The 26,207-nt window shown below is 45.8% G+C and overlaps 11 protein-coding genes across 11 annotated transcripts; 5 read left to right on the top strand and 6 right to left on the bottom strand.

The window, feature by feature from the left end:
• Positions 1-3,747: 3,747 nt before the first annotated feature.
• BO83DRAFT_444894 (multicopper oxidase) lies at positions 3,748-5,680 on the bottom strand (the record flags this gene model as incomplete). Its single annotated transcript, XM_025536526.1, has 3 exons — positions 3,748-4,822; positions 4,897-5,371; positions 5,434-5,680. The coding sequence occupies 3 exons, from the start codon at positions 5,678-5,680 to the stop codon at positions 3,748-3,750; spliced, it is 1,797 nt and encodes a 598-aa protein (XP_025388718.1).
• A 924-nt stretch (positions 5,681-6,604) lies between these two features.
• BO83DRAFT_444893 (cytochrome P450) lies at positions 6,605-7,448 on the top strand (the record flags this gene model as incomplete). Its single annotated transcript, XM_025536525.1, has 3 exons — positions 6,605-6,667; positions 6,728-7,274; positions 7,345-7,448. 3 exons carry the CDS (start codon positions 6,605-6,607, stop codon positions 7,446-7,448), a joined length of 714 nt encoding a protein of 237 aa, XP_025388717.1.
• Positions 7,449-7,703: 255 nt separating this feature from the next.
• BO83DRAFT_408101 (uncharacterized protein) lies at positions 7,704-8,417 on the top strand (the record flags this gene model as incomplete). Its single annotated transcript, XM_025534018.1, has 1 exon — positions 7,704-8,417. The coding sequence occupies one exon, from the start codon at positions 7,704-7,706 to the stop codon at positions 8,415-8,417; it is 714 nt and encodes a 237-aa protein (XP_025388716.1).
• Positions 8,418-8,960: 543 nt separating this feature from the next.
• On the bottom strand, positions 8,961-11,431 carry BO83DRAFT_417068 (uncharacterized protein). The gene is made up of 4 exons (XM_025534732.1): positions 10,413-11,431; positions 9,938-10,364; positions 9,599-9,887; positions 8,961-9,539 (listed from the first exon to the last, which is right to left on the bottom strand). Exons 1-4 carry the CDS (start codon positions 11,323-11,325, stop codon positions 9,066-9,068), a joined length of 2,103 nt encoding a protein of 700 aa, XP_025388715.1. The 5' UTR covers positions 11,326-11,431; the 3' UTR covers positions 8,961-9,065.
• Positions 11,432-12,201: 770 nt separating this feature from the next.
• On the bottom strand, positions 12,202-12,540 carry BO83DRAFT_426907 (uncharacterized protein; the record flags this gene model as incomplete). The annotated part of the gene is made up of 1 exon (XM_025535313.1): positions 12,202-12,540. The coding sequence occupies one exon, from the start codon at positions 12,538-12,540 to the stop codon at positions 12,202-12,204; it is 339 nt and encodes a 112-aa protein (XP_025388714.1).
• Positions 12,541-13,371: 831 nt separating this feature from the next.
• On the top strand, positions 13,372-15,109 carry BO83DRAFT_312351 (MFS general substrate transporter; the record flags this gene model as incomplete). Its single annotated transcript, XM_025527513.1, has 2 exons — positions 13,372-13,578; positions 13,640-15,109. 2 exons carry the CDS (start codon positions 13,372-13,374, stop codon positions 15,107-15,109), a joined length of 1,677 nt encoding a protein of 558 aa, XP_025388713.1.
• A 231-nt stretch (positions 15,110-15,340) lies between these two features.
• On the bottom strand, positions 15,341-16,415 carry BO83DRAFT_398674 (uncharacterized protein; the record flags this gene model as incomplete). Its single annotated transcript, XM_025533273.1, is given in 4 exon segments — positions 15,341-15,479; positions 15,590-15,910; positions 15,930-16,140; positions 16,184-16,415. The coding sequence occupies 4 exon segments, from the start codon at positions 16,413-16,415 to the stop codon at positions 15,341-15,343; spliced, it is 903 nt and encodes a 300-aa protein (XP_025388712.1).
• Positions 16,416-19,513: 3,098 nt separating this feature from the next.
• Positions 19,514-20,464, bottom strand: BO83DRAFT_273020 (glycoside hydrolase; the record flags this gene model as incomplete). The annotated part of the gene is made up of 1 exon (XM_025527063.1): positions 19,514-20,464. A coding segment is annotated over one exon (951 nt), but the record flags the coding sequence as incomplete, so codon positions are not given.
• Positions 20,465-20,713: 249 nt separating this feature from the next.
• Positions 20,714-21,363, top strand: BO83DRAFT_388610 (uncharacterized protein; the record flags this gene model as incomplete). The annotated part of the gene is made up of 2 exons (XM_025532762.1): positions 20,714-21,074; positions 21,167-21,363. 2 exons carry the CDS (start codon positions 20,714-20,716, stop codon positions 21,361-21,363), a joined length of 558 nt encoding a protein of 185 aa, XP_025388710.1.
• Positions 21,364-21,839: 476 nt separating this feature from the next.
• On the top strand, positions 21,840-23,586 carry BO83DRAFT_360517 (uncharacterized protein; the record flags this gene model as incomplete). The annotated part of the gene is made up of 1 exon (XM_025529409.1): positions 21,840-23,586. Exon 1 carries the CDS (start codon positions 21,925-21,927, stop codon positions 23,584-23,586), a length of 1,662 nt encoding a protein of 553 aa, XP_025388709.1. The 5' UTR covers positions 21,840-21,924.
• Positions 23,587-24,428: 842 nt separating this feature from the next.
• On the bottom strand, positions 24,429-26,120 carry BO83DRAFT_426901 (putative isochorismatase family hydrolase; the record flags this gene model as incomplete). The annotated part of the gene is made up of 1 exon (XM_025535312.1): positions 24,429-26,120. One exon carries the CDS (start codon positions 26,118-26,120, stop codon positions 24,429-24,431), a length of 1,692 nt encoding a protein of 563 aa, XP_025388708.1.
• Positions 26,121-26,207: the final 87 nt, after the last annotated feature.

Below are 26,207 nucleotides of genomic sequence, written 5' to 3'. Positions count from 1 at the left end.
ACCCTAAAACCCTAAAACCCTAAACCCTAAAACCTAAAACCCTAAAACCCTAAAACCCTAAAACCCTAAAACCCTAAACCCCTAATTACAGAGATAGAAAAGCTTATAATACTACAGGAATATTATTACCTACTTTACTATCTATTTTCTGCAGAAATTACAGAGATTTAAAAGTAATCATTAAAAAATAAATTTAACAGTCCCACAGAAAAATAAAATAATAAAATATATTCAGAAAAATAAATAAAATACTATTATTTATTCTATTATTTATTTCCTGCAGGAATTGCAGAGATAAAAAAGCTTACAGTATTACAGAAATATTATTATCTACTTTATTATCTATTTCCTGCAGAAATCGCGGAGATTTAAATATAATTATTAGAAGGCAAGCTCGGCAGCCCCACAGAAAAATAAGATAATAAGATATATTAAGAAAAATAAATAAAGTATTATTATCTACTTTACTATCTATTTCCTGCAGGAATCACAGAGATAGAAAAGCTTATAATATTATAAAAATACTATTATCTGCTTTATTATTTATTTCCTGCAGAAATCACAGAGATTTAAAAATAATTATTAAAATACAAGCTCAGCAGCCCTATGGAGAGATAAACTAATAAAGTATACTAAGTAGATAGAGAGTTTCTAATATTATAAAAATATTATTATCTGTTCTACTATCTATTTCCTGTAGAAATTATAAAAATTAAAATATAATAAAAAAATTATTTTTTTTTTTATAATCTCTTTTTCTTTCTACCTCACCAGCCGCACGGCGGGGCAAGAGAATAAAACATACTAAGAAAAATAAAAAAAATATTATTATTTATTTTATTATCTATTTCCTGCAGAAATCACAGAGATTTAAAGATAATTATTAAAATATAAGCTTAGCAGCCCCGCGGAGAGATAAGCTAATAAAATATATTAAGTAAATAAAGAATTTCTAATATTATAAAAATATTATTATTTATTTAATTATCTGTTTTTTATAAAAAGAATAGTATCTAATTATAAAAACTGTAATAAAATTATTAATTATAATATTATCCCCCTCCATTATCTGCTGGCACGGTGGGATCGCGGAGATTTAAAATATTAATATAATATTATATTTAAAATCTTTTATTTTATTTTTACAGTATTATTATCTTTATAATTTATTAATTAAAATATCACGTAATCTCTCTTTTCTTATAACTGACTGTAGACAAGTATACAGACTATTATATATTAATATTCTTATAATAAATAAAACTTTTTGAAGGGATATAATTTAAACACAATAAATAATACTAAATAATAAATATATATAATTTAAGTTTTCTAGTATATAGAGTAGATAGGACTCTGAGAATCTATATTAAAAATATTAATATATTATTTTATAAAATATTTATTAGAATAATGCTTATTATTATAACACTTATTAGAGTAATGCTTATTATTGTAATATTTATTATTATAATGCTTAATAGACTCAATTAGGCTTAGTGTTCTTAAAAAAGAGCACTAACGTAATTTGAATTTCTATTACATGCACTAACCCAATTAAATTTCTGTTATATATACTAATCATATTCAGAAGTGAATACTGCTATCTTCGAATACTTATAACTTAACAGAATAATTAATTAGAAGACTAAGAGTTATATTACTGTATTCTTTGGTTCTAGCACTATTGAATAATACTAATCTTGAACTTGTCAGACATCATTTTACTGTTGTCCCGTCGTGAAGATTTGCCTACTAGATTAATTAGCTAATAAAAATTATTCAATATTCTTTAGAAGAGATTTTATAATTTCTTATATAATTATAATAGATTTCTTGTTTATTAACTAATAGATTAATTATTATTTTAATTATTTACTTAATTTATTAAATTTTTGTCTTTTCCATCAAGAATGGTACTTCGTTGCCAGGCATTTCCGCCACAACTGAGGATGGAAGTTGTGAGCAAATTGTAGCTCGGCGGTGCAGGTCCCACATGTGTTGGACATGCCGCCTACGAGAACTTGGGGAGCACCATCCCGTGCACCGACTCTGGGTCTGTACCCGACTCCCAATCCTGGCGAGGTCAAGATCAATTCTACAGCTGCTGCAAGTATTTCCTCAGCTCTGAATTTAACTCCTTGCCGCAATCCTCTCCGCACCAGGCACAGCTGCCCAACCCCGTCCCCTGAGAGTAGGGCCTCCGCGACGCAGTTATCGGTCAGAGGGCTCCGGATTTTGGCGATGGGAACGCTTCTCGCTTATCATCTCGCTTGATTGGACGGACTTCCTCGGCGTGACCTGCTAATATTATCTTGAAAGAACAACCCAATTTGTTTGGAATCAATACAAAGTATTACCAGTAAAAAAGAACTTTACGTCATCAACCCTTGGAGAAACTGTATCTTTGTAGACCGTAGGCTGGTCACCAGCTGACGAGGATGCCCAGCCAGAGTGATATATTCTGTTAGAGGAAGAGTCGTAGACATTTCTATAGTTTTCCTCTTAATGTATCTGTTTGAAGTATGACTGCATGGTTTTTATCTTTCTCCTGGTTATTGCGACTTCGACAGTGTATAGTCACACAACTTGCCATTTTGTTGCCAGATTAATACTATCTATCCCTTGAAATCTTTGGTACAGCCAATTCTTTTGCATGAGTAACATTTCTATTTTGGGATGGAGAAAGTTCCAAGGAACCACTGGTATATGTCTTTCTTTCTGGCCTATTCTTCGGGTGGAATATCTAATAACTAATTAGAAAAAAAATTAAAGAGATATTAGCTAGCTGACTATATTATAATTATTTATAATATAAAATTAAATAACTTACTTCAGATAAAGTAAATTATATATAATATTTAACTAGGAATTTCAAGAATGCTCTATTTTATTTATAAAATTATTATATTAAATATTCTAACTATTATGGTTTCTTAAAATAAATATTACAGTAACTGGCTACTACTAAGACTAATAAATTTATACTAAATGATAAAAATGATAATATGTCTCTAGCTGGGAGTAGCCAGTTTTAAAAAAGAGGATAATATAAAATAAGATATAATTAAGATATATAATATAGATTTTACTTACTTTATTTATTATACATGATCTTGTTTTATTTATGTTATTTATTTTACTTTATTTACTTATTATTATTATTTATACATGTTTCTCCATACTCCTTTCCTTCCCCTCTCATATTCAATATGCTAGTTTAGACGCTCCGAATAGGATTATTTGATTGGCTTTCACACCCAGTCGTAAGTTCTGTGGAAGAGGTTGATTCCTCTCTTCCGTGGAAGTTGACTATTCCGGGGAAGCGCCAAGTTTGGCATGCCAAGAAAGGAATAAATACGGACAGTATTTAGATCTTGAAAAATGTAAGAGGCGTGATTCAGCCAGATACGATGGCGGACAGGAAGGAGGTGAGACAGTAAAATACTGCTACTTCATGCTCTAAGCAACCACTTGCAGCGATAGGTACCAAGTAAAGCCAAGATTGATCCTGAGCTACTAACCTATTGATCATATGTGTATTAATACCTATGAAATAAGGTAGTTAGGTATAGCATGTATTAAGTCTCTATGTCTAACAGGTATTTGGCAAGATCAGACAGTCCTTTTTCAGTCCCCAAATCAATATTAATCCGGTCCTAGCTTGGAAGGTCATCGAATATCCACATGGACCAAGGCCACTCTATACCCCATTCTGCCATCCTCCGAACCGCACGTTGAGGTACATCAGCTTGGGAGCACTGCAGGTGGTCTGAGGTATGGTAGGTTGACATCCTCCGGCACTGTTGGCCATGCGTCGATGCCGTCCAACAAAGCCAGATCAAGCCCACCAGCCTGGTGCATAATAACGTGGCAATGTAATAGAAAAGGTCCCGGGTTTTCCACATGATATCGAATAGCAAGCCAAGACCCACCAGCTCGGGAGTTGGGCGTGGCATATGTGTCTCTGATCTGGGGATTCACGAAGTTAAAACTTTCCGGAATTTGTTCCATTGCCTCAGCCACTGAAGAGTATGTCCATGGGCCCGAGCCCTCTCCAATCACGAAGAACCTGTTTGAATGCTTATGCAACGGATGTTGAGGTTCGCCAGTTTCGATGTTGAAAATCAGATCAATCCATGTATCGTTCAAGGTTGAGAGGGTATATTGGACAGGTATTGAACTGATATTATACAGCACAGGGGTCGATAGCTCCTCGATTGACAGGGGATAGCTGTCATTTCCCAGTACCCAGCGATATGATGCGTTATACATATGAATGTTCAGAATATATGTGCGGTCCACATCCAACGCCGGTGGCACTGGCGGAAACGGGACCAAATTATTTTCATTCAGAATCGATGTTTCCTGCGAAACAGCCGTCCCTATTTCCGTGATGTAAGGCTTTGAAACAGAGTTCTTTTCGATTGGGGCTTGGTATGACAATATTGCGGTCCCGTTAATGATCTGATTCGCGTAGCTATTTGCAACACGAACGGTGTAGTTGCCTGCAGGCTGGTCGAGTTTGGCCATGACGGAATACCGGGTTCCAATATGGACGGTTAGTGCATCGACAAGTACCGGCTCGACATATCGACCATCAACCGCGTAAATATGCAGCGGGTGTTCATCAACAGAAAATACTAGCGATGAACTTCCCGCAATGTTTATCAGGTCGTAGCTAACGTATCGCCAGGCAGGATTAATCCAGAACACTTCAGTCTCCCCAGCAGCTGGTGTACAGCCTTGGTAATACCCTTGGGGAATGTTACTGGTGTCGAAGGGAAAGAAACCAAGGCGTGCAGGAATCGGCGGCAAACAGCTAAGAATCATTGAGTCAATACATATGGTCAGGTTGAGGAAGCGGAGAAAACCACAGGCACACCATGGACTTACCCCATATCGGACATATTTCTCCCTTTCAGTAATACCTTCAGTTCCGGTCGAGTGAGCTCATTGATTTGCTGCTGAGGTGGGCAGTACATAGACCCCTTGCCGTTCACGAGTATGGAACTGGCACAGTAGCTTTCAACCCCAGATATTTCCTCGATACTCAAAATTTCGTCAGAGGTGAAACGCCGCCAATCGGAAAGAATGACTGGCTGGGTATTCTGTTCCGCCTTTCTCAGAAGCTCCAACTCCGCCTCATCTGTGGTGATAAATGAGAATGGCTTCTCAATATTGTCTGCGGGCTCGATGTAGATGGCGCCATAGAAACCATCATCTATAAGTGCTGCTTCGTGAGAGTGGTAGATATAGGTACCGTAGTCGTCGGCGTTCCAGGCATATAGAAATTGGTCTCCTGGCTCGATAGGGAGTTGGGTAAGGCCGGGAACTCCGTCAGACCAAGGAGTACCTTGCTGTCGGATACCTAGAAGATGAGCCAGTCTGTTAGAACAGAACACCGGAGGAGGGTGGCAAAGAGCAGCAGACCATGAAAATGGACGGTCGTTGAGAAAGGCATATTGTTAGTCACCATGATCTCTACATTATCTCCCTGCTTCATCCGCAGTAGAGGGCCGGGGAACTGTTCGTTAATGAGAATGGTCTTTCGGGTGACCCCAGCAACTTCGAGGTCCTCCCACGTGAGAGTAAGATTATATTCGACTACCCGGCATTGTGCCCACCGGAAAGAAAGGAATAAACTTGCTAAAATCAGCTTCCCGTAAGATACCCTCATGTTGTGATGCGCCACGATTGTCCTGTCAATCGACAAAATTGCGACTATCCGACCAGCCATTTATAGTCTGGTTCATTTACTGCCTCTCTTGTGAATTTTAGTTTAGCTTTCTCCCGTAGAGTGTGAAGAATGCAACGCTTGGATACACATTAGTAGTCTCTGCTTGGGCCAGTCTGTGGAATGAATGATAAGCTGCAAACTGAAGTCAGATCAACTACTATCCTGTTTGTATTGGCAACATCCAGGACACCTTGTTTGGAACGAATTCCTTTTGAGTCGTTCCAGTCAGTCCGTGAAGCCACGAAATGCCTTTTGCTTCTACAATATCTGTATTACTGCGAGGGACATGAGTTTAGAGTCACCAGAATTGTCCTATTAGAGTCAAAGTAGAAGACAATCATGAGTACATTGCTCACACGAGTGGCTTTCAGAAACTCTGTCGAAGCCGTGAATATGATGCCGATCAGTGCGATATATAATAATATTAGCATACAAACCCGTAAATAGGAACATCGACCCACGAATCAGGACACGAGTTCCTAATATCTCCGGAATCAAGGCAGTAGCTATCAACGATGACTCCTTCCTAAAGCCGTTTAGTAGGGGCTATTCTTAGGTAAAATAGATCGGGATCCACCAAATGCCAAAAACCTAGATCTTTCGATCCACATACCAGGATTGCCAGGGATTGTTCTCGCCTGATTTATTTCTTGGCGTGGCATGGCCTGAAGTCATTCAACCTGGCTTCTTTGGAAATTGCAGTGGTGATTTACTTAGCAACTCAACAGTAAGAGAGCACATTAATTTATCTGTAGCTGCATCTCCTTGAGGTGGCCATATCCCTATTCTAGTATACCGCGGCGGGTCTCAGCGGCCAGGTATGTTATGTATCAATTGGAATGGGAAAGTGGTGGCTGATCAACAATGCCTATATGTAGGGGAAGTCTTCGCCCATGCCACGCCCTACCGCCTACCATATCTAGTAAGGTGTGTGTTTCAATACAGGCATTCACTACCATCTACTATCCTAGATAAACATATGCGTAGGGTCTATTTGCGTGTCTGAAATCTTATGTCGCCAACGCGTATGAAAAGGTTGCGCACCGCCTGTCGCGGAAAGACCTGGATCGGAAGGACTTCAAGAGCTACATTCTCCGGCACAATGACGAGCGTGGCCTGTCGCTGCCGGAGATCCTGGAGACGGCCATTATACTCATCATTGCCGGCAGCGAGACGGCTGCAACCTTCCTGAGTGGGTTTACCTACTACCTGCTGAAGCACCCACGCGCTTACAAGCGCGTAGTGGCCGAGATTGGATCTAATTTTAGCACAATGGATGAAATCACTATCATCGCGACGCAGGATATGCAATACCTGGCGGCGGTTGAGGACGAGGCGTTCCGCATGTACCCACCCCCCAACGCATTCCCCAGGATTGTTCCCCGCGGGGGTGCCGAGATCGACGGCGGATGGGTTCCGGGAGATGCTACAGTGGGGATTAATCAGTGGGCAGCAAACTATGACCCCGGCAACTTTAACGTGCTTGTGATAGCCGCACAGGTATCAGCGCGTAAGACCGACAGATCATACACAGGTATTTTCAATTTCTGTAACTCACAGCCGTCTGGCCATACTCGATATTTTGATTACTAAAAATTGTATAGGAAGTAGCGTGCGTTCCCGCGGGCAGCAACTAGTCAGCCTTGGCCGTCACCCAATCTTGAAGATGGCAAGCAAAAGACGGAAGGAAAAAGGTAATAGAAAATAAGTAAGACAATATGAAAAAAAGAAAGAAAAAAACCATAGAATGAATATATATATATAATAACCTGCTACAAGACTGCAGCTCATTCTACTCGTCCTACTTACCCACTTTATATAAGATGTGACGTCAGCCTTTCCCGGCTTGCTGCATATATCAGCTGCTCCAAAGACATCTGTCGTACGAATTTTTCTTGGGGCTTCTCTATCTACAACATCCGACATCATTTTCTGGCTAAATTTTTTGACATTCAAATCCAAGATGTCTATACCTCACCCTGTTTCTGATCCCAGCTTGCTGCAGGAATTCTGTCTTACTGAGGATCTGTCTCGGCTTAGCATTGATCAGGAGTTCGAGCCTCATATCCGTCAGGCAAAGCTAGCTTTATTACACCCTCTCAAAAAAGCAAATATACTTGAATTATGCCGCTGCCCAACCAACGCCCCCACACATCAACCGTGTCGTTACACGTGTGACAGATCCCGGAGCGCGTTCCTCAATCTGCATCCACTGGGTAAAGCCTGGAGGAAAGAGCTCATAAGGATCCCAGCTTTTTCCCGTCTCATATTCGATCTCACGTTACCGCCACATTCTCCCAATGACAACACCACTGAAACATCCAAACAATGGATCCACTGGGATACATATATGCCCCAAGAAGACAGTCTTGGCATTCAAGTTAAAGAGGTTGCGAATATTGTCACAACGATTGCCTTAACGACAAGAATGCGGATGAAGGGCGACGAGATTTCCTTTGGTGTTATTTATGATCCGACTGATGGGGCACATGTCAGGAATATGAAGGGTATACAGAAGCAACTTGCTGCTCTGGGTACGGCTATTTCCCCCGAGGTGCAAGATGAAAACGTGGGTACGTCGGCGGATCTCCACCGCAACAACCATCATACCTCGGATAGCCCTATCTACGGCTCGGGTATTGTGCTTGCGCAAAACTGTAGATCCTCGTACAAGTGATCGTTTCTGATCATGGTTATATTATTCAACCCTGAAAAGCACGCAAGACCGTCAGGAGAGCTGGGAAATTGTCGTCAGGCTGCCTGTCAAAGTAGCGCTGTTCACACCCAAAGAATAAACTATGAAGTTGTTGTAAGGTTCGTCCGCTACATTTATAACACGATGAACCTCCAGAATTTGGACCAAGTTGCGATAATAAAAGTAAGAAGTTAAAGGGTTTTATCTCATGTAACAGCCTAGATAGAAAGTGGGGGGATGTGGGTGGGTTTTGTCTTTCGGCTTCTCAGTATAACCAAGTGTTTCAATCAATTCTTTACGTCCGCTGAACAAGTTTAAGATTGCAAAATTCTGCACTTAAGAGCCCAAATGTTGCATGTTTAAGCCTAGGTCTCAACAGGAGGAATTACATTCGCCACAATGCTTTTTATGAACGCTGAAATGGGGGGCTAAAGACTCCCCCTGATGCGAGATCTCTCCATACGTAATAAACTGATATATCCGGCAGAATACATACTTCATTCATTTATGTCCAGTGATGTACTCGGGCTGTCAAATCCCGACTATCAGACGAATAATGATACTATAGAATATTTCGAACGACGGGTTTGAATACCTGGGCGTTGTAGAACTCGGCAATGATATCGAGTTTCACATTGTCCAGTCGCTGGCCGTGTTTCCAAGGTCAAAATCGATTACCCAAGACATTAGATCGAGGTTCTCGTAGTCATCCAGATTCACAGCACCAATCTCTCTATCCCCATCTCCGGAACTCTCTCCACCAGTGAGAGAAGCGTCAAGTTCGGTCGTCGGAGTCGGCATTGAGTCCATTACATCAACTCTTGTCGCAACATCTGACATTGTCCGAGCTTGAGACTTTGACGTCGCAAGCTTTTCCAAAATCTTGTCCAATTTCTCCGTGATGGCCTTTGCCGCCTGCAAGCAGAAGGCTTGATTTCTTTCCCGCGCACTAGTCACCCTTTCGAGTTGCGACGTAAGGACGGAAACATTGCGAATCACGGCTGATGTCCTCATGCCAGGCGGAAGATTGCTTGAAGGATCTTGCATATTGTTCTCTAGTGTAGTTAGGAGGACTGCTGCAGACGGCAAGCCGCAGGACAGAAGCTTCACCCTGTCAGCTATGACAAAGAAGATGATCGGTAAAGGGGTGGAGCAGCACGTACGATTTCAGGTAGATCATGCGAGGTAAAGGCGCCCTTTCTGCGGGTATTTCCCACCAGAACCACTGTCTCCAGAATGTTTGCAGACACGTCCAGCAGCTCGGGAAGCGGAGTTGAGCTATTCTCCCCAAGAAGGTGGTATATCTGGAAATGGATTTGGAGATAGGCTAGATGAACCTTCGCGTGCATATAACAAGTGCTCAGGGGCATGTCGGATTCCCAACAGTCCTTAGTATACCTTAAGTGGGGAAGCAGGTTATCCCACGTCTGACGACATCGAGAAGACAATTCTCTAAAAGAACATTAGTGCTGTTCAACCTCTGTCCCAACGATTGTACACACCTGAGCTGGGCAGGGTCAGCTGTCTGTGATGCTTGAAATCGATATTCCACAATTCGTTCCCGAAACTGACTCAGGATGTAGCGTAATCGAGCCCATGTTGCTCCTCTAAGGTTCCCATCTGTGTTCCAGCCATCTTCTGTGAGTCGACTTTTTGCATCCTCTAGTTCGTTAGGAGTTTGGGCAAAAAGTTCGTCATCTGACAAATCAAGGGGGAGCTTGACGTCCACATATCGAGAGGTAATACGAGGAGGTAGATTGAATATCAAGCCAAACATCTTCTCCAAGTAATATATAGTTACAAAGCACCTCCTCCGGCACTCTGCAAGAAAAAATGGGGTTCTCTCAGGGGAATATGTCGCCTCCCTGTTCAAACTCAGAGCCAATAAATCGGTCGAGAGGTCGCCCACCAGACGCCACACACCGAGGCCTGGAATCAATCAGTATCCACCCATTACGTATGTATAAAGTGCCTCACTCGTATCTCCTTCGAGGAATGACCTGAGATGTCCATTTTCGTTCGCCAACCATATAATGACGTCGTTTGACTGGGGTGCAAGGTCCCGAGCTAGTCGTAAGATCACCGTGCTATACCAAACCATGTCTGGAACAAATGCGGCATCCTTACCCTCATCGCGGTCAGCGAAAAAAGCCGACGCACGGGCAGCCATAGTATACAAAAGACCGAGAGTCTCGACTCGAAGATTCGGGCCACAGAACAAGGCTAAGAAACCATGTAGGTCCAAGGATGCGGTGATGATAATCTCTGTAGAGGAAGAGAGCAGTACAGATTCTGATAACCGCGAAATATCGCCCAACTCAACTCGATCTCCCGTTTCTCCAAAGATATAGCCCGACGATACTAGATATGTACGGAGCGCTTTGAGAAGCTGCAGAACGACTGGTTTCGGTACAAGTGAGTTATGTTTAGCAGAGTAGTACTGATGGAGGCAATTTTCAATAACAGGAAGGTATCTCAACTGAGACACAATCTCCTTCATGGTGGCTAGATGGGCCTCATAGGCCTTGCTGTCATGCAAGCCCGACAAGGGAATGTCTGGTAGGGTCTCACTGTCAGAGACGGTCGACATAAAAGGCCATGTGTGGAACTTTTCCGGTCCAGCAGCAGAGCGTCTGGGATATTTTGCACTGGACCTGCTCCGTAATGGTGCAGCAATGGTTGGTTGGGTTGGCGTAGGCACGGCCAGTCTTTGTGCACTTGCATTTCGATGTTTAGTCAGAGGGGCAGGATGGTAGTAGCACCGAGAGTCGATGCCACGACGCCGGCAGGAGGCACAGACTGGTTTGTCGTGATCGCATCGAGTTTTCCTCTCTCGGCAAGGTTCACATGAGGCGAGGGCTCGATTGCGCCTGGTTGTGGGTGCTGACATACTCAATGACCTGTCTGGAATCGAACTCAATGCTCCTTCGTCCGCTTTGCAGTTCCGCTGTATAGGAATCGGTATTATGCGGCCTCAGTATCCCGGTTCAAGTCATTTCGTCTGGTTTCTTAGAAAGATTGTGTCAAGAGGAACACTTGCCAGCTGCAGGTGAGAGTGCGGTCTCGCTATCAGAGGTTTATCAGCTGACTCTTATTCCGATACAAGACCGGTACCAAGCTATGTATCGGACTAACATCTCGGACCTATAGAGACAGGCGTATCGGACTTGTACCGGCATTGTCAAGGTGTTATTTACAATGTCAAGTACCAACACCCCTGCAACTTCGGCATCCCTTCAAAGATTTCAGCAAGACGACTTAGGTAGATGAGCTTATAGAGGCTATTTCATCGCTCAGAAAATGGAACCAAAGTAAGTAGTGCTATGCTGAAGAAACAAAACACATTACCATTCACAGATACTAAGATAAACAGTTAAGTTGAAAACATCACCATCATCCGGGAACATTGGATGGCGTGTCCGCAGTCTCCGACCTTCTGGATACCGCAGTGCAATGGCTAGTATCCCACAACAGAACGGGACAGTTGGGAGCCGCACCGTTCTCTGAGAATTTAGATTTATTGGGGTTTTAGCGTTTTTAAAACTGCGTCATGTTACTAAGGTTCCATGTTCCTTTAATCTTGGGCGCCGTTGTTTCGTTCCACACGTCAATGGATACCTTCTGCCAGCCTTGGTCATGAAGCACCATGGCCCTTTGGAGTACTCCTTATTCGGGGCGAGGGGTATTTTGCAACTGCCCGCGCCACGTCTGCCGCATTAGTGACATTTACGGTACGAGTTGCACCTCACAGCCCATGCTTTGGATCTCATTCACGAAGAGCTTGTGTCTGTCGGTTGTCCCAGCGCTGCACGAGAGGAATGTGAGGTGTTAGGGAGATAATGCAGTTTTCCAAGGAAGGAACAGCCTTTATAACGCTGACAAGGCGCACGGCACCCTCTGCGTGGCCGAGATTCACCTTGACCGAGCCAATGTGCACGCCTAATTTGCTGAGGCATGGAGACACGGCCGCCACTTCAGTAGATCCCCCAGTTCTTGCCCACGTGCCATGGCACTGGGAGGCCGTTGTCCCTGTTCGTGGAAGTGTTTCCATTTGTTCGGACGAGGTGATTTGTCGACCCATTGGTCCCGTTGGAGTGCCCCTCATGATGATCTCGTTGTTTCCAACGAAATTGAAATGGGTGTCGGAATGAGAGTGGAGGATGCCGTCTGCTCTATTGATCTCCCTTGATCATAAGTCGTCCGTTTTGGATATCGTAATAATGCAGACAATGTCATGTGGTGTCTATGGAGCAAGCAAGGATGGCTCCAGCTATCTTGGAGCAATGATTATAGTTACAAGATCATACTCCACCCAGCTTTCGAGGCATGGGCTTTCTGTACGAATAGGAGGATATTCTACAATCCACCAGGTTACTATGCGTGCTTACTCTGTTGTGCTCTATGTTCATTTACTCTGTACTTCAAGGTCGCCCATCGAATGGGAAATTACAATTTTCTGACGGCATTCATATAATTATGCTCAAGCTGCTATCAAACTGATTCTGGGCACCATTAGCTTGGTCCCTTAGTATGATATTTTGTCCAGAGCAAGAGTAAGACGGCCTAGTGTAAGACCGACGGTTCCAATGATACACCCATCATTACCGCTTTCCCCTGATATTTTATTACACAGTACTAGGTATCGTCTCATATCGGAGTATTCGCGTAGTATGTCTGTCTGTCATCCGTCAATGCAACGCTAAGCACACACACACACATCCTTTCAGCTGCCCGTCGGGGCTCGAGGACCAATAACATAACAAAGGAGGACAATAGGAAGTCCGACGTCTGCCTGGCTCAGGCGTCTACTCGAAGTAAGTGAGGATGTGGCCCGGTGTGTCTTTAACTGCTGTATCCACCTTCCCCTGTCAGCTCTGATTCCTTCTCAGCCTCGACTGACATCTACAGGTATCAAGTGGACAAAGACGAAGGGAGCATGGAGAAAACTACGAGCCAGAGCCGTGGCCACGACCAGGATCCGGAGGCCAGAGTGACCCGGCAAGACGAGGCCGCGTCCGGGTCGCAGTCGCCGGCGCCGGCGCCGCAAAAAAAGCACTACTCCTTCTACCTGTCGATCCTAATGCTGGCGGTGATTGCACTGATCGTGTCCTGGGATGTCACGGCCCTTTCGTTGGCTTTGCCGGTATCCCTTTTGCCTCACATGGCCACGGCGCTTCTGTCAAGCTAACCAATTCATCTCGCAGGTCATAGCCGACCAGCTGCATGGGACCAACCTCCAGGCCTTCTGGGCCAACATCGCCTTCATTCTCGGCATAGCCGTCTCCCAGCCCGTCTACTCCAGCATCTCGGATGTAGTGGGCCGCAAATACGTCCTCTACACTTCCATCATCCTCTTCGGGATCGGGTCGATCGTCTTCGCCACCGCAACAAACATGGATATTATCGTCGTCGGCCGGCTGATCGAGGGTCTGGGGTCAGGCGGGCTAGATGTCTTGCAAAGTATCATTCTCTGTGACATCACGACCATGAAGGAGCGCCCGTGGTGGCTGGGTGTCATGTCCATGGCAAATGCCGTGGGCGCCGTGACGGGCCCCTTCATCGGCGGCCAGTTCGCGCAGGTTGGATGGCCCTGGCTGGGCTGGATTAACCTCATCACCGCGGGCGCTACGGGCGTTCTAGCCTTCTTCTTCCTCCATCTCACTCCGTTAGAAGGGAGCATCAATGAGAAGATCCGCAGACTCGACTGGCTCGGCTTCGCGCTGTTCATCGTCATTGGAACAATCATTGCCCTACCGCTCAGCTGGGCGGATACCCTCTACCCCTGGGGCTCATGGAAGACGCTCCTCCCGCTGCTCATCGGCCTTCTGCTGATCGTTCCCTTCGGGTTCGTCGAGAACCGAGCCGTAGCGCCCATGATTCCATACCAGATCTTCGATAACATCTCCATTATCACGGGGACCATATCCGGTGCGTTCTACGGCGCCCTCCTAAACCCGGTCCTCCTCTACCTCCCGCTCTTCTTCGAAGCTGCCTACCTGGAAACACCGATCCAAGCGGCCAAATCCATACTCCCGCTATGCTGCCTCGTCGTGGCAATGAGCATCATCGTCTCCCTCCTCATCGACTGGAGACGCAAGTACCGCATCACCCTCTGGACAGGCTGGTTCATCACCGCTATCTTTCTAGGCCTAAACTACATGGTTGACGCAGATTCCACCCGCGCACAAGCCTATGCTTTCCAGGCAATCCTGGGCGCCGGACTTGGCACGACTCTCGTGGCGACAATGATCACTGTCCTCGCGAGCGTGCGTAACGTCAACGACGAGGGCCTCGCAGCGGGAATGCTGGTAACAGCGCGGTTCGTGGGATCCCTTCTCGGCCTGGCGATCTGCTCGACGGTGTTCAATTCCATGTTCGAGCGCGGAATGTCGCCACTGACCAGGACCGGAACCGATTTACCCGAGTCCATTTCCGTGCTGCGCGATGCAAGTCAGGCGGTGAGGTTCATTCCGCGGATGAGGGAAATTCACGATGTGGATGCAGTGGTGATGCGGGTTGTGACAGATGCTTATGAGGATGCGTTCCATACTATCTGGGTGGTTTTGGCGGCGATTGCGGGATTGGCAGCGCTACTTTCGTTGATAACGAGGCAGAATTCGTTGGAGAAGGAAGAAGTTGGGAGGCAGGGGTGGGAGGTGCCGGAGGGTTCGTAGGACTTGGAAGTGGTCTTGTACTGATCTGGTTTCGGTTTTGGTTTTAACTGAGTGGGTAGGGCTCTTCTCTGAATTGAGATGTATCTTAACTAGGGTAGCCCTGTACATAATCTCCAATAAATCAAAAAGCCTACTTCTATATATCTGCAGCCGTATACTAGTATACTATAACACACCAACATAACGCACAAAGTATCCATAATCTCAGCAACCCCCTGGTACCCTACCTACCTACCCACCTATCCCCACAGTGCAATCCCCACCCCTCCGCTCCAAACACGAAAGGTAATAAGCAACCACATCCCTCACCTGCTCCTCAATCCCCCTAAACTCCATTCCCAGAGTCTTCGCCGACTCCTGCGCATCAACCCTAAATACCGACGACGGCAGACTGCCCTTCCCCCGCAAGACTCGCCTCTCAACATCCTCGGGGTACCACCGCGCCACAACCCCAAAACACTCGTCCAACTGCGTTCCCACTCCCCCCCTGAGCTCAGAATGTACAGTCTGTTCCCCGGGATGAATGGGTTCAGCGCGCGCACGTGCGCCTCCGCCACGTCGTCTAGGTGCACTGTAACCCCTGGTTCTGGCGCTGGCGCTGGCGCTGTCTGCGTCTGAGTCTGAAGGGAGGATTCAAATCTAGATCCACTAGTACTAAGTATAATCCGATTCGACCCAGCAACCAGCAACTCCCGCGGGTCATCAACAAGCTCCTTCACCCCGAACACATGCCCGAGCGCAAGATGCACGACATCAAACACCGGTTTCTCCCGTCTCGCCCAGTCCTCGACCGTCTTTAGCCTCTGATTAGGAAGAGTACGCCGGGGCCTGGACATTGACTGCGCGCGTGGTGGCCGCGTGAACCGTGTCCTCTGTGTCTTCTGCGCGGTCGATTAGGGCGGCGAGCGAGGATGTCAGGATGATGCGTTTGACGCTGCATTGGGCGCGTGCGGAGGAGAGAAGGTCCAGACAGGTTTTGATTGTGGGGTGGATGTAGTGCGCTTCCAGGTTCTGGCCGATGGATGCGGGGTCTGCAGAGGCGATTGGGGCGGCGGCGTTGATGATGTGTGTTACGTCGTGTAGGGCGGTATTTGAGGCGGAGGGGGGGGGGGGTTAGATTGGCGATATCGGTGAAAGTGAGGTGGGTTGTTGTGAGGGTGGAATTGGTTGTGGAGAGGGATTTTATGGAGGACGTGAGGGTGCGCAAGGCGACGCGGACTCGGTGGGCATGATGCAGGCAGAGGACTAGTATGCGGAAGCCGATTAGGCCTGTTGCGCTGGTTAGGAGGATGAGGGTATGAGACATGGTTTGGTTTAGGCTGATGGGTGTTGACGTTGTGATACTCATGGGGGTGGAATCATTCCATTTGGAATTGCTTACTTTTCTCTTTGACGTAGGGCTCACTGTCGTCTCGTAAACAGCGAAGGTGATGGGTGTAAGTGCCAGTGGAAGAGTTGCATTATGCGGACGTATTTATACCTGTAGTTGTGCTTGTACTTGCCTAATTCTTTTACCTATGCTGCTTCTCTTGGAAACTTCAACTTGTGGTCTACCAGTCTACAGAGGTAAATCGACTCCCCTATCAGACCCGGGGCCCGGATCTGTCTTAGCCCAATTCTTAAGCAGCAGCTTAACAATATCCGACCGGCCGTGCATAACAGCCCGCTGCAAAGGCATGAAACCCTCGCTGTACTCCTAATCAATCCGGACCCGTTCATCCTGCAGCAACACCTTGACCGTATCCAGATGATTTCCCGCAACTGATATGTGCAGCAGCGGAGTCCGTTTCAGACTCCGACTCTGACTCTCAGCTGTCCAGTCCGTCATCTCCAACGCAAAATGCTCGTCTACCGTGGGAGAACGATCAGTTGCGCTGAATGGCAGTACGCGTATCCCTCCTTCATCGGACTTGGCTATCCCGTTGCCCGTCTCCAGTTTCCATCTCTGCTCCCATGCGGAAGTGGAGACTTGACGCTGCTGCTACAGGCTCTGCATCCGTTCAACTTTTCTCTCTGCTTGTCCTGGTTCGCTTTCTGCGCTCTTTGAAATGATCCAATTCCCTATATGATATATTTACCCTCGCCAATATAATATTTATAAAATCTTTATATTATTAATCAAAACATTCAAGACGTAGAATAATAAATAAACCTGATAAATAAACTTTGTTCCTATAAAAGACAATAAAGGATTAAATTATTTGTTATATTTTCTTATGTTGGATTCTATATCTGTTTCTCGACAAGAGTTCATCCAATTTCCAATATATATATATATATAGAAATACAAATGAAAAGATGAAATCAAAAATAACATAGAATTATAAGGAAAACGGATCTATAATCTGGGCAAGTGGCTTTCTTTTCATATATTGAGAACACATGGACTCAGTATGGCTATTATAGTTATTATTAACATGATTACCCCTAATAGAATTTTCTGTTCAGGATATTCTAAATTTATATTGCTTCTGGTAATTTGATATCTTACATAATACATGACCTTTCCAACATTTGATATTTTCTCAATAAAAGCAGATTAGGTAGCTCTGCTTTAAATAATAAAACAAAATGAATAATACTAGTACATGTACTGTTTATTTCACACGATGCAACTGGCATTCGTTCAACTTGGTAGCCCCAGCTGAGGTCCAACTCAAACTACCAAGAGCACTGGATCTTCATAGTGTACTCAATTGGGGCCGAAAATGTATAGCATGTATATATCGTCGTGTTTGTAATCTCGATGCACTGCACGGTGGATGACAGGTCAGGGCAAGTAATTGTACCCGCGGCATCAGTGGTACCCTTGTAAACACAGTCACTCATGCCGTGAATGTCCACAGCAATATCGAAGGTGCCATCTGGAAGGCCAGAGCCAGATGAGGGTGCCTCTCCGCCACTACACACACCATCACAGGCAGTCCACGACCCACTATATGTTGGATCGAAGTATTCCCAGCTGTAAGGGTAGCCAAGCTCATTGTCATCCTCGGCAAGAGCGATGATAAATCTTTCCGATGGCGTGGCCGTTTCAGCGTCCGATGTGCGGGTTGTTGATGTCGGGGTCTTTGATGTGGTTGTCGTGTACAGGCCGGCCGTTAACGAGTATTGCTCAGCGGAATAGAGGGATGAAAATTCCTTAGACAGAATGGTGGCGATTGACTCGAGGCTTGCCATGGGATTCGTTGTAGCACCCAATGCACCAATTGTCTCGGCAAAAGCGGTGTATGTACCGACTGCAATTCCGACGGTGATCGTACTTGTAGTCTCAGTGCTAGTGACAGTTTCGCTCTTCGTCTCGGTCTTTGTCGTTGCACTTTCTGTCCCGGTGGTTTTATCATTGTTGTTGTTGTTGTCATTGTCATCGTCACCACCACCTCCGCCGCCGCCACCACCACTTTCACTACCGAGACTTGGAGGACAGATCAAGCATCCCCCATTGCAATTGATCACACCTAAGTAGTTTTTTAGCTAAAGGAATCCAGATTCAACATTGTCTCGTTGGGTAGTTCGGTATGCAGTCTGAGACTTACAGGGAAAACCGACATGCTCAGAGCCGGAAGTTGCCTTAGAACCCCAGCTTGAAGAGTCGGAACGTGATTTAACTGTGGTTGTTTTGGTGTTCAAAGTTGGATCTGGCGTGCTGTTGGTGGTTGTCGGATAGGCCAAAGGTGTCACAGTTGAAGTTTGCGGAGACTGAGTGGTTCCGCCGCTAACGGATGTGGTGCCTCCCCATACACCTGTATAATTACTCGTGCTGTAAGTCACGGTTCCAGAGGTATAGGTAAATCCGGGAATGACGCTTGTGGTGCCACCAATGACAGAAGTAGAACCACCGACCGTTCTGTTCCCGTTAGCTTGACTTCGTCTTCTAAGAAAGGTTCACGGAAAGTGAGATCTTGGACGCACGGGGTATAAACGATGGGAAAAGGCGTTGGGGCCACCGAGCTGGTCTGTTGAACGGCCGTTTGACCCGCAGAAATATGTTGGCTCCACACATTGATATAATCCGTTGTCACTATGGGTATCATTGGTTGAGTATGTGAAATTGGTCTGATTTTTAGGGGAGTATGATAACGCACCAGGATCAATGTTGAACACCCATGGGACAAGACAATTGTCGAAATACGGGATCATAGTGATGTTTCCATCCCTGAGTGTGATTGTTGATGTTCCAGTGGTGCTCCAAGTAAGATGTCCGCTCGATGGGGGGAAAGTAATGGTCGTGTTCAAAGGAAGAGGGGGCATGATCATCAAACAGGGCGGTGCGCAGGTCACAGCCGGAGTTGGCAGTTGCCAGACTTCCGGATCAATCGTGATTGTTGCTGTGTCTGTTGAGTTTCCGGTGCTGCCCGAGCCATCAGACGAGGAGCTTTCAATATTATCCACGATGGCTTCGAGGTCAGTGGCCCACTCGGCGGTACCACCGAAATTGTAACCCTCGTACCAGGATGCGCGCTTGGTCTTGGTCTCATTGATCATGTAGCCAACCCATTGGGTGTCATTGTAAATGATGAAATCCGTCACATTTCCACCCGAGTAAGCCTGAGAATTGTCGTTTGTTTGCAGGATCAGGTTGATCTCTGCATTGGAAATGTATCCAGCAGTATTGGTGCACTCTCCAGCCTCTCCCGCACCAGTCCAGGTACAGCTAGAGTTATAGCAGCCTTCCTCAGACATCTCGAAAGAACGACCATAGCTAGCCACCCCCACCATAATCTGACTAGTGCCAATTCCAGCCTTGGTCAACATGGCCAGGGCCCATTCAGTTTCGGTCATGCTGACATGTGAGAAAAGGCAATCACCGGCCGTACATTCGTTATCGGCCCAAGTACACTTCTCATCCCAAGTTCCGTGCAAATCATATGTCATATAATTGATAAAGTCCACGACATCTGCCATCACATCAATGGGGAAGGCCTGGAGATACCAGTAAGAAGATGGTGCTGTAATTGATAAGATCTTGCCATCAGGAAGAGCTTCTCTGAGCGCTTTAAGAAAAGCAAGATAGTTTTCTCCTTCGTCGTCGCTTCCGGCAGGAATACCTGCGATATCTGGCTCGCCTGGATACTCCCAATCAATGTCGATACCATCCAGGCCCGTTTCAGAAACATAGTTGACCAGATTTTCCACCAATGTAGATCGGTCGGCTGCAGCAGTTCCCTGGCGGAAGATTATATAGGTATCTGGGCTCGTCGAGACATCCCAATCGCCAAAGGACATAACACGCTTGACATTTTTCAGCTCCATGAATTCTGAAAACTCTTGTTCATATCCATTCACATTGATGGAAAAGTCGGAAGAAATGTTTCCAAAGGCATAATAGATATGAGTCAATACCGACGTGTCAATATCACCAATGATGGCGTGTACCAGGCTTGGACATCTCCAGCGAATCTATTTTGTGGTGATTTTGGAGAACCCTTTTCATGGAACACTTATATGCTTGATAGCGCAGGCGAGTATGTAACACCCCCCACCACAGTTGCACAAGTGTATGGAGACTGGGCGAGCTACATTGGAGGCGAACAAGTACCATACTGGGTTCCATCGCTGAACGAGTACTATCTCATATCCCCCACAACTTTTACGGCGGGTGCGATGTGTTTCGATACCAGTGGGTTGGAAGGGATCAACTCCTTCGGCAAGTCTGCCTCCTTAAAAAGTTTGAACCGTAATGGGTTGAATTATCCCGTTTTTCGAAAACTACTTTCGGACTTTGTTTTGATTTGCCCAAACATGCTGAAGGACAACACACCCAGTGATACACCGGCTGGTAACACCCTGCTAAGTGATATTGGCGTTCTTACTGTGACGGCGGACTTGATCGACAGGGCACAACTAAGTTTCATCAAGCCCAGGTCCACCGTGATGCTTCATGAAATCTTGCATATGGTGACCAGATGGGATCAGAGCGGAAACACTGTGGTAAGCGGACAAAACATGATTGTGGATCATAGCTGTGAGTACCATTCCATGATTCCCTGATTCCCTTTTTCTTCTGCCTTCGGCCTTGTACATAATAGATGGTGCTAATTATCCACTCATACGCAGATCTTATGATGGACTGTCTCGCCTTGGCACTCGATCCCTATGCGCTCGTTACATCCTTGGCAAAGTTTGCTTATCAGAATACTGAAAATTACGTCCATTTTGCTTTGGCTTGGTGGTACTATAACTCGAAGACTGTGGGAACCGCGATTCCGGCCACCTTTTATGCTGGATTTCTTCAAAAGTGGGACCATACCTAAACGGGGCGCTGTACAACGTTCTGGAAATGATTCAGATATAACTTCAACTGCGAACAAGAACAGACTTTCCAATCAACTGTCAAATAGTTGAGGAAGTGTGGTACCTACTATGTTTCATTCTTGCTGTGGTGCCGGCGTATAATTAAATCACAATTGCAAATAATTCTATAGTTATCAGCGACACTGTTGGGTATGAAAACGAACTAGCACTTTTTATTGACATCGCTTGCAAGAGCAATCTTATTTCTCTCGCTGGTTCAGTGTAGTTGGACCCTTCTTAGTGGGGGGCTAGCCTGGGCTAAACCTTTAGTGTATGTAGCGCGCCCGTCTGCTTCCGACGAGCCCGAAGTCCCGATCGAACCTAAGGGTTGCTGAAGTTGCCAGGATTCCTTACGGACTGGAGTGATTTCGGGTACTTAAGGATCTCCCTGAATATACAATCTCAGCCGGATGACCTTTCTACAAGCCCCTTTCCACACCAAACCTCGCAGTTCACGAAATTATTCATCCCAGGTTACAATAACCGCGCTTCTTCGTGCGTCGGCAATAAGCTTATGCAAGATGTCTATCTTAAGCCTGCCTCTGGAAATCTTGACTTGCATTTGTGAGCATCTAGAACCTCAAGAGTGGGGTGCGCTCAGGATTACATGCCACCAAATATATGCCAATACACTGGAAGCCTATGCGACGCGCTACTTCAAAAGTCTCTCACTTCTTCTCACTCGTGATAGCCTTGACCATCTGGAGGAGGTTGCAGCCAGTGAAGCTCTTCGGGATTGGGTTGAAGAAATTTGGATCATTCCCAATTTGTTTGAGGGTTGGCCACGAAGGGATAAGGAGAATTTCAAAAGTTTGGGTTTGTCAATGAGGAGACAGAGAAAAGTTCTTAGAATGATGCGTGGTGAAAAGGAGGATCCAACATCCACCAATGCTGAGGCCGAGCTTGACGCTCTGTTTGCTGCTTACGAAGGTACATTAGCAGAGCACCGTGCTATCCTTGACTCGGAACTTCATGAGGTACTGGAGAAATGCCTCCCACGTCTCAAAAACGTCACCATGATCGCATTACGCTCTTACCCCATTGAATACCTCCTGTTGAAAGCAAATTATCGTTCATTTCGCTGCCTTGGCTTACGGGAATTGAAGAAGTTCAACAGCGGTGATGTACTTGGTCATTTAACATTCGCAAGTTTTCGCAAGGATATGTTGTCCACGCCTTTGGGTTTGGCAATCTCACAGTTGTTTCAAGCCATAATCAAATCCAATCGAAAGATCCGATCCCTCCATACGTGCGGCAATTACGCTTGCGGGGTGAATTTGGGGTCCTTGGAATTGCCAGAGTCAAGGTATAGATTACTATTGCCACTATTGAGCGATCTGACGGCTCTGCATATGTGTATCCGCATTAAGGACCACGAACAAGATAAATTCGAAGAAGAGACCTTCAAACGTCTCCTCAATATTCTGGTCACAGTTGCACCTAAATTGAAGATACTGGCATTTGCCCAATGGAACCCCTGGGAAGAATTATCCCCATTGTACTTTGAGGATCTCTCCGGGAAGATCCGCTTTTCGCAGCTGGAGGAAATCCATCTCCACTCGATTGAGGTGACCGTGGATACGCTCAGGCAATTTCTTCAGACAGCAGCACCGACGTTGAAGCGGCTGAGTATGGATATGATCAGCTTGACGGATGCGATAATCGCAGCACGAGATCCAGGCCCAATCACTGAAGAGAGAAGTAGTTGGGGCTCTTCATTTTCCATTGAAGTGGTAAATGAGATAAAGACTCTCTGGATGCAGAGCTTTCAGTTTTTGGCAGATGACCTAGAGTTGCAATTTGTCCAGTTGTCTAAACTCGGTTACCGTGGGAGACAGATAAAGTTGCAGGATGACTTATATATGGAACGTGGGCAGCCGGATGCACAACCGGATTCATGTGCACAGCCTTCTATCGATCCGCACGATATTTATTCTGATCCAACGGGTGGCCAACTGATAGCTTTCTATTTTGATGCCGAGAAGGCGAGTATACCGCTCAAGCAATGGATCATGCAGCTTCAAATGGAGATGTGCAATCCTTTGAGCCGTGCACCTTGCCGACTCCCAGGCACCAGCGGTATGAGCTTCAACCGGGAGGGGATAAGGTCCCTTATCATGTACCCACCTGGACCTGTGCCAGTGGAGGACCCTGGAAGACGATTGGCGATATTAGAGTCCTAGATTTGTTGGACAAGCAAGGATATGTTAAAGCATTAATGATGATTACAATAGACTCATCCCTTTGAGATATGCAGGTGTGAATGTTGAATGAATATCTAGATGTCAAATTAGACTTACTAGTAGTCAATATATACTTTATAATCTTCATAAATGTTATTGAGTCATATCTTTGGATTCTTTAGAGTTGTAGGACAATACTGTGTAGTATCAGGCTTATTATTAATTACTACTAGATTGAGTACTAAAAGACAATGTTCTGAGTTCGCAAATTATGAATATTTCGATTAGAATAAGTAGTTACAATTTTATAAACTGATTAATATGTTTATCAAGATTCTAGGATTACATATATACAGCACTCCACCGGCTTTTCAATAACCTTTATATAATATCTTTTATTGATACTCTCACTTTTATTTAGAAATATTGAATACTGTACAACATATATTGATCAGGTGCTAAAAAGACTCTCGGAATCTTGACTACATATCATAGATTCAAGGATAAAGCAAGGGTACAAGTAGGATTTGGGGGGGGTATATATAATAGCTTCCTAATCATAATTTTTTATTCTCAATATAAAACCATTCTTAATCTGACTGTTAACCTGGCAGCAGGTATGAGAATTTCAATTAACCTGATCTGGCCTAACCTCGATCTTTGCTACTCTAGCCTCTCTACGTGCGACCCCGGGCCCTTATGATAGTTAATTAGTTATGCACTTCCTTGAAACGAAACTACTTTCTTCGTTATATATTGATAATCTAAGACGTTGTAAACGTTGGCTATCTAAGTGTATGAAAGATATTCCTTCCACACAAAGTAAAGAAAACAAAATATCATCACACAGCCATCCCAACTAGCTCCGTCAGCTTCGACACTCTCGCTCCGTAGAGCTTGGTCATAAACTGCAAATGATCGGCCTGTTTCGCATGAAGAGCAGTCGTGCAATCCTCCAGAACCGTAACCCTCAACCCCTTCTGGAACGCGGTTCTCGCAGTTGAATCAATACAAACATCCGAGAACAAGCCCGCGAGAACGAGATGCTCAAAACCCTGTTCTTCCAAATATGTCGTGAAATCTGGAATCAAGAACGGATCCAGCAATGCCTTCTTATCAAAGATGCGTTCGCCAGGCTGAACCGTTACCCCAGGACCAACCTCCGCACCCCACGTCCCCTCGACGCATTTTTCGGGTTTCTGGAGAACGGCGTCCCGGTGCTGCCAGCTGGGGCTTTGGTAGGTGGTGTTTCCGAGGAATCGAACGAAAATGACGGGGCGGTTTTTTGCGCGGGCGAAGTCGATCGCGCGAGGGACGTTGTTGACGACGCCTGCCATAGCAGGGCTGGGGTTTCCGGATATGAAATCGTTCTGGAAGTCGATGACTACCAGGGCAGTTTTCAGACCAAGGAAGGCTTGGAGGTCACCGGAGGCGGTGGCGGTAGATGCGATAGATTGTGTGGGATTTGCGATGGCTTGGAGGAAATAATCGACTGTTTCCTCTGTCTTCAATGAACCGCCTTGGTCCGGGGTAGTGAGTTTGCGCTGGAGGAGGTTTTGAATAGCTTGCTCTGTCATCTTCTGGATACCTTTACCCCCAGCGTGTCGCTCCAGGATCGCGGCTGCGGCACGAATGGTAGCAAATGGGTTGACGAGGCCCTTATCAGCGATGGCATCGGCGGACCCATGGACAGTTTGGTACTCGCTGAGGCCGTTCACGTCTGGGCGCAGGTAGACGTTCTCAGCGTACATGGTCTCGGGAGTCGATTGACCGAACCAGTTGAGGAAGACGGGCTGGATGACATCTGCGTATTCGTTTCCTGCAATGATGATGCAACGGCCCTGGACTCCATTTGCCATTAAGCTGCGATTGAGCGTGTCAGGCTGAACAAAATTGAAGTCGATGCCAAACTGGGCTTTCCATTGGGGTTCCCAGGCTTGGAACACGCCATCAAAGAGGTGGAACTTGTACGCCATGGTGACCTTCTTGGGGACGTTGTCCGGGCCCCAGTTTTCGGCGGCCCTGTCCAGTGCAAAGCGGATGATGCGGTCGAAAACGGGCTTACTGAAGCTGGTTGTTCGTGTGATGCTCAGTTGGTCGGCGCTGTATGCGTTGTCGCCAGCGTAAAAGCCCTGTGCTTCATCGCGAACCATGAGAAGGGCGTTGCCCTCTCCAAGGCTAAAGTGCTCCACCTTGGCCGCTTGGAGGTGTTGCCGAACCAGGTAGAGAGATTGGGCGTGGATGGCGGTGCGGAAGATCGCCGCAATGCCAGCGGCGGCAGCATTCTCACAGAAATGCTGGTAGTCAATTGCATCCTTGGTGGTTTCATCTGCAATGTGCGTGATCAAGTTTTTGTCCTCGCCGGAGACAGTGAGGGTGTGATAGGAATGGTATGTAGAAGAAGAGCAAACAAATTCAAAATTGACCGAATATTGTTTGGCGAGTGTCTGAATGACCCGTTCAAAGACGGCGATTAATTCACGGCCGGTGCCATGGCCAACGGCAAGGCCAAGTCGAACAGTTTGGATAGTCATGTTGAGGAATGAAGAGAATGGTTGTTGATGATAGAGGCATATTGAACCCTTGCGATACGAGTATTTATAGACAAAAAACCTGTGTAT

This window comes from Aspergillus eucalypticola, assembly GCF_003184535.1.
Source record: "Aspergillus eucalypticola CBS 122712 chromosome Unknown BO83scaffold_11, whole genome shotgun sequence".
Classification (NCBI taxonomy): Eukaryota; Fungi; Ascomycota; class Eurotiomycetes; order Eurotiales; family Aspergillaceae; genus Aspergillus; species Aspergillus eucalypticola.
The sequence above is the reverse complement of the archived record's forward strand: the minus strand, read 5'-3'. Positions and strand labels throughout refer to the sequence as shown.

Excerpts from the sequence above, each read along its gene's own strand:
- BO83DRAFT_417068 (XM_025534732.1), bottom strand. The coding sequence starts at position 11,325 with ATGTCAGCACCCACAACCAGGCGCAATCGAGCCCTCGCCTCATGTGAA. Across the intron at positions 9,888-9,937 it reads GCTGACCCTGCCCAGCTCAG|AGAATTGTCTTCTCGATGTC; the intron begins GTGTGTACAATC and ends ATGTTCTTTTAG. Across the intron at positions 9,540-9,598 it reads CGCATGATCTACCTGAAATC|CTTCTGTCCTGCGGCTTGCC; the intron begins GTACGTGCTGCT and ends GACAGGGTGAAG.